Here is a 6000-nt window from a genome sequence, read left to right as displayed (position 1 = left end):
GTAGCAAGTAGGCAAACAAGTCCTAATTCCTCAAGTTAAGGTTAACCACAATACTTACCTCGCTCCAAAATTGACTCAAAGCTCAACCACGGCTTTGCCTTTCAAACAAGCCTCCGAACCAACCAAATCTAGCAAATTATCAACCAAATGATTCAATATAAGCCTTAGGAACTACCCACGAATGAAAGATGTTTAATTTAGGTCATTATTGAAAAGGTCAACAAAAGTTAACTCCCATGCCCGCTTGGTCCAAAGCCAAAATTTGGGCCAAAACCCGATTACCCATTTACCTCTGAGCCCGGTTATGTAATTTATTTCGAAATCCGACCTCAGTTTGAGGTCTAAATTCCAAATTTATAAAAATTCCTAATTCTACCCGAATCCCCAATCTCTACCATGAAAATCCTAGATTTTTTGGTTGAAATCTTAATATAATGGGTAATTAAAAGAAAGTAGGTTAGAATCACTTACCGATGAATTGAGGAAGAAGAGCCCTTGGAAAAATCGCCTCTAAGGTTTCTAGGGTTGAAATTTTGAAAGAATGAACAAAAATCCCGCCTAACTCAGCTTTTGACTAGGCGCAGGTATCGCAATTGCGACCTGGGATTCGCAATTGCGAACCCGGCAAACGGGAGACATACTTCGCAATTGCAAAGACGCTCTATCTCTGTTATCATCGCATTTGCGATGATTTGTTCGTAATTGTGAACTGTGGCCCTCTCGCAAATGCGCCCTATCTATCGCTAATGTGATCCCTTGCTACCCACCCATTCTTCGCAAATGCGAGGAAGTGGTTCACAGATGCGAACCTGACAGGAATTTTACTAGTTCGCAAATACGAGATCAGTTCCCCTGCCCATGCTCGCAAATGCGAGCCAGATTTTGCAACAGACACCAGAAGCACAAGGCATCAGCTATGATTCTAAGTTCAAATCCACTCTGTAGCCTATTTGAAACTCACCTGATCCCTCGAGGCTCCAAACCAAATATGTACAAAAATCCAAATATCTCATACGAACTCGATCGCGTGATCAAATCGCCAAAATAATACATAGAACTATGAGTCATACACTAAATCAAATGAAAATTTTAATAAAATTTAAGAATTTCTATTTTAACAACCGGATGTCTGAATCACGTTAAATCACTCCGTTTTGCACCAAAATTGGCAGATAAGTCATAAATATCGTAATGGACCTATACCAAGTTCCAGAACCATAATCCGGATCCGGTGTCAACAAAGTCAAACATCAGTCTAATTTATAAATTCTTTAAACCTTTAAACTTTAAATTTTCGACAAAATGCGATAACCCGAGATAGGGACCTCCGAATTCAATTCCGGGAATACGTCCAAGTTCTAAATCATGATACGGACCCACAGGGACTATCAAAACATGGATACGGGAATGTTTGCTCAATACGTTGACCGAAATAAGTTCAAATAGATCTTTAAGGCACAATTTCATATTTTATCAATTCTTTTCACATAAAAACCTTCCAAAACATAACACGGATTGCGCACGAAATTCGAGAAAGGCTAAAAGGAGATATTTGAGATTTAAAAATACAGAATTAAAGTTTAAAACTCTAGATGACCTATCGGGTCATCACAAAAGTAAACTTTATCTTTTTTCTTTCTAGGCAAAGTCATTTCCTCAATCTCTTATTCTTTTCAACGAGAAGCTCTAACGTCTATCTCTGATACCATTCACCGGACCTCCGGTGACCACCGGACTAGGTAAGAGCCCCACCACTACCCAACCTACCACTGTCTTCTTTTCCTCTCTCTCTCTCCTGCTTTCTTCTTCTTCCCTGTTACTCACCTCCCCCTTTTGCTTTCCAGATCTGCTTTTCAGATTTGCCCCCCTTTTTTATATTTCCCTTTTCTTCTTCTCCTTTCTTTCTCTCCCCTATACCTCGTCTCTTCAACCCCCGTCCCTCTATTTTCTGGCGCACTGATCTAGCCTAGTGACGGTGGCGGCTGAAATAATTTTTCGGCGAGCCTCGGGTGAAGCGGGCGGGAACTTCCAAAACATAACTGTTGTGGACAACACCTTTCTCGGCACTAGTGGTGACTTCAGGTTCTATTGTTCTTGCTTCGAATTTACTATTCTACTCGCGGGAGTTGGTACCTCCCATTTTTCAGTTTCTCTTTGTTGTGTGAGTTAAATTGTTGTCATCTTACTTCGTACTAGTTTATTCACCGTATTAGTGTGCCTGTTTTTGTAACTTGTCTTCTTCTGGTTTAGTCTGTTGCCTTGTGTGTGGTAGTGATTTCCCTGACTCTACCGTAGGTATAGTGGCTGTGGTCTGGGATGGTCGAGTGAGGTCATGTCCTCGGGGGGAACGGGGGGTGGGGCGGGAGGTAGGGCAGGGTTTAGGGGTGGGGCAGGAGGTAAAGGGAACAAAGATGTCTGTAGGTTGAGAATTGGGTCATGGAACGTAGGTACATTGACAGGTAAATCTATAGAGTTGGCGAAGATCCTCCAGAAGAGGAGGGTCAATATAGCATGTGTCCAGGAGACAAAGTGGGTAGGGTCGAGGGTGAGGGACACAGACGGGTATAAACTTTGGTACTCAAGAGTCCAGAAAGGTAAGAATAGAGTGGGCATCTTGGTAGATAGGGAACTTAGAGAGTCTGTTGTTAAGGTTAGATGAGTGAATGATAGACTGATGATTATTAAGTTGGTGGTTAGAGAGTGCACCCTAAACGTCGTTAGCGCCTATGCGCCACATGTGGGCCTAGATGAGGAGGTTAAACGGCGCTTCTGGGAAGGGTTAGATGAGATTGTGCGCCAGGTTTCGCCTGCTGAGAAGTTATTCATAGGAGGGGATTTCAATGGGCATATTGGGTCGACCGCAGGTGGTTATGGCGAGGTGCACGGAGGCTTCGATTTTGGGGAGAGGAATGGAGGAGGTACATCGTTGTTGGACTTTGCTAAGGCTTTTGGGTTGGTGATTACGAACTCTAGCTTTCAAAAGAGAGAGGGGCATTTGGTTACTTTTCAAAATGCGGTGGCGAAGACTCAGATTGACTATCTCCTCCTCAGGAGGTATGACAGAGGGTTGTGCAAGGATCGCAAGGTGATTCCGGGTGAGATAGTCGTGACACAGTATAGGCTCTTGGTGATGGGCATTGGTATTATGTTAAAGAGGAGGAAAAGGTCTACTCGAGGAAGACCGAAAATCAGGTGGGGAGCCTTAACTAAGGATAAAGCCCAAGCGTTGGAGGGGTGGTTGTCGGCTATGGGAGCTTGGAGGAGCAGTGGTGACACGAGCACTATGTGGTCAGCAACAATAGACTGTATTAGGGAGGCTGCGAGAGAGGTGTTAGGGGTCTCGACGGGCGTCTCTGGTGGGCACAAATGAGACTGGTGGTGGAATGAAGTGGTCCAAGGTAAAGTGGAATCAAAGAAGGCAGCGTATCTGAAGTTAGTGGGGAGCAGAGGTGAGGAGGAGAGGCGAGTGTGCATGGAGAGGTATAAGGCAGCTAGGAAGGAGGCTAAGCTGGCGGTCACGGAGGCTAAGACTGCGGCTTATGGTCGTATGTACAAGGAATTAGGGAAAAAAGGTGGGGAGAAGAAGTTATTCCGGCTGGCCAAGTTGAGAGAGAGGAAGGCTCGGGATTTGGACCAAGTGAGATGCATCAAGGACGAAGATGGTAGAGTATTTATGGAAGATTCCCAAATTAAGAGGAGATAGCAGACTTGCTTTCATAAACTTCTGAATGAAGAAGGGGATCGGGATATTGTGCTAGGCGAATTGGAGCATTCCGAGAGTCACCGTGACTTTGGGTACTGCAGGCGTATTGAGGTTGAGGAGGTCGTGGGAGCTATGCGTAAGATGAGTAAGGGCAGAGCGACCGGGCCAGACGAGATTCTAGTGGAATTTTGGAAGTATGTGGGGAGAGTAGGTTTGGAGTGGTTGACTAGGTTGTTTAATATTATTTTTAACACGAAGAGGATGACGGATGAGTGGAGGTGGAGTACGGTGGTTCCATTGTATAAAAACAAAGGTGATATCCAGAGTTGTAACAATTATAGGGGTATCAAATTACTAAGTCATACCATGAAAGTATAGGAGAGGGTGGTTGAAGCAAGGGTGAGGATGATAGTGTCTGTATCCGACAACGAGTTCGGGTTCATACCGGGTCGTTCGACTACATAAGCTATACACCTTGTTAGAAGGTTGGTGGAACTGTACAGAGAGAGGAAGAAGGATCTGCACATGGTGTTTATTGACCTAGAGAAAGCGTATGACAAGGTTCCTAGAGAAGTTCTTTAGAGATGCCTGGAGGCAAAAGGTGTGTCGGTTCCCTACATTATGGCGATTAAGGACATGTATGATTGGGCTAAGATTTGGGTTAGGACAGTTGGAGGCGACTCTGAGTATTTTTCGGTTGTAATGGGGTTACACCAAGGTTCTACGTTCAGTCCGTTCTTATTTGCCCTGGTGATGGACGCGTTAACACACCATATTCAAGGGGATGTGCCATGGTGCATGCTATTCACCGATGACATAGTTCTGATTGATGAGTCGTGAGCCGGTGTTAACGAGAAGCTGGAGGTTTGGAGACAGACTCTTGAGTCTAAGGGTTTCAAGCTGAGCAGGACGAAGACAGAATACATGGAGTGTAAGTTCAGCGCTGAGCCAGGGGAAGTAGGCGTGGATGTAAGGCTTGATTCGCAGGTTATCCCAAGTAGAGGCAGCTTCAAGTACCTTGGTTCGGTTATCCAGAGGGGAGGGGAGATCGAAGAGGATGTCACACACCGTATTGGGGTAGGATGGATGAAGTGGAGGTTAGCATGTGGAGTCTTGTGTGACAAGAGAGTGCCACCGATACTCAAAGGTAAGTTCTATAAAGCGGTGGTTAGACCGGCCATGTTGTATGGGGTTGAGTGTTGGCCCGTTAAGAACTCACATATCCAGAAGATGAAAGTAGTAGAAATGAGGATGTTGCGGTGGATATGTGGGCACACTAGAATAGATAAGATTAGGAATGATGATATTCGGGAGAAGGTGCATGTGGCTCCCATTGATGACAAGATGCGGGAATCGAGGCTTAGATGGTTTGGACATGTTCAGAGGAGAAACCCAGATGCTCCGGTGTGAGCGACTGGTTGTGGAGGGCACGAGAAGAGGTAGAGGGCGGCCTAAGAAGTATTGGGGAGAGGTGATCATGCATGATATGGCGAGGCTTCAGATTTCCGAGGACATGACACTTGATAGGAAGATGTGGAGGTCGAGTATTAGGGTTGTAGGTTAGGAGGTAGTCGAGTCGTGCCTTACTTCGTACCATTGTGGGACTAGCCATGTAGGGTTTTTGTTTAAGATAGCTAGTGGCAATGTTATGTCTTACTATTTCGCTTTTCAGTGCATGTCCTATTTACTAACTATCGCTTTTGCTTTGCATCTTTCTTCTAGATTTCATGGTGTTCCTATTTTTCTTATGATTGTTGTGGTGATACTAATATTTACTAATATTGTCTCCCTTTGCTTTGCATCTTTCTTGTGGATTGCATTATGTTCCTATTTTTCCTATGATTGCTGTTGTGATACTAATATTATCTCCTTTTTGTCCTTTTGTCTTTTTATTTTTTTTGAGCCGAGGGTCTTTCAGAAATAACCTCTCTACTTCTTCGGGGTAGAGGTAAGGTTTGCGTACATACTACCCTCCCTATATCCCATTAGTAGAATTTTACTGGGTTGTTGTTGTTGTTGTTGTTGTTGTTGTTTTCTTACACGATAACATCAACATCGATATCCTTTTGTCCAACTACTTAAATAACAAGGAAAAAAGCTTTAAAATGATGCATGTTGTCCACTTTACTATGGCTTTACAATATTTTTTTGACCCCGCTTACGAGAAATTCTGGGTCCGTGTCACTGAGTGTATTATATTTTTTTAACTTGTATAAATACTGGAATGAATTACTACACCTCATGGACAGTCGAATCAAAACAATAAACACAAAGGATAAGAAATTGTGAAAAAGAAA

At 43.9% G+C, this 6000-nt stretch overlaps 1 protein-coding gene across 1 annotated transcript; it reads left to right on the top strand.

Annotated features, from left to right (window-relative positions):
* The first annotated feature begins 2674 nt into the window (after positions 1-2674).
* LOC138907760 (uncharacterized) lies at positions 2675-3703 on the top strand. Its single transcript, XM_070198369.1, has 2 exons — positions 2675-3140; positions 3390-3703. The coding sequence occupies exons 1-2, from the start codon at positions 2675-2677 to the stop codon at positions 3701-3703; spliced, it is 780 nt and encodes a 259-aa protein (XP_070054470.1).
* The last annotated feature ends 2297 nt before the right edge of the window (positions 3704-6000 follow it).

The sequence above is a fragment of the Nicotiana tomentosiformis genome, chromosome 3, assembly GCF_000390325.3.
Source record: "Nicotiana tomentosiformis chromosome 3, ASM39032v3, whole genome shotgun sequence".
In the NCBI taxonomy this organism is placed as follows: Eukaryota; Viridiplantae; Streptophyta; class Magnoliopsida; order Solanales; family Solanaceae; genus Nicotiana; species Nicotiana tomentosiformis.
This window is presented reverse-complemented; position numbering and strand designations above follow the sequence as displayed.

Excerpts from the sequence above, each read along its gene's own strand:
- LOC138907760 (XM_070198369.1), top strand. The coding sequence starts at position 2,675 with ATGATTATTAAGTTGGTGGTTAGAGAGTGCACCCTAAACGTCGTTAGC. Across the intron at positions 3,141-3,389 it reads GCTCTTGGTGATGGGCATTG|TGGTCCAAGGTAAAGTGGAA; the intron begins GTATTATGTTAA and ends GGTGGAATGAAG.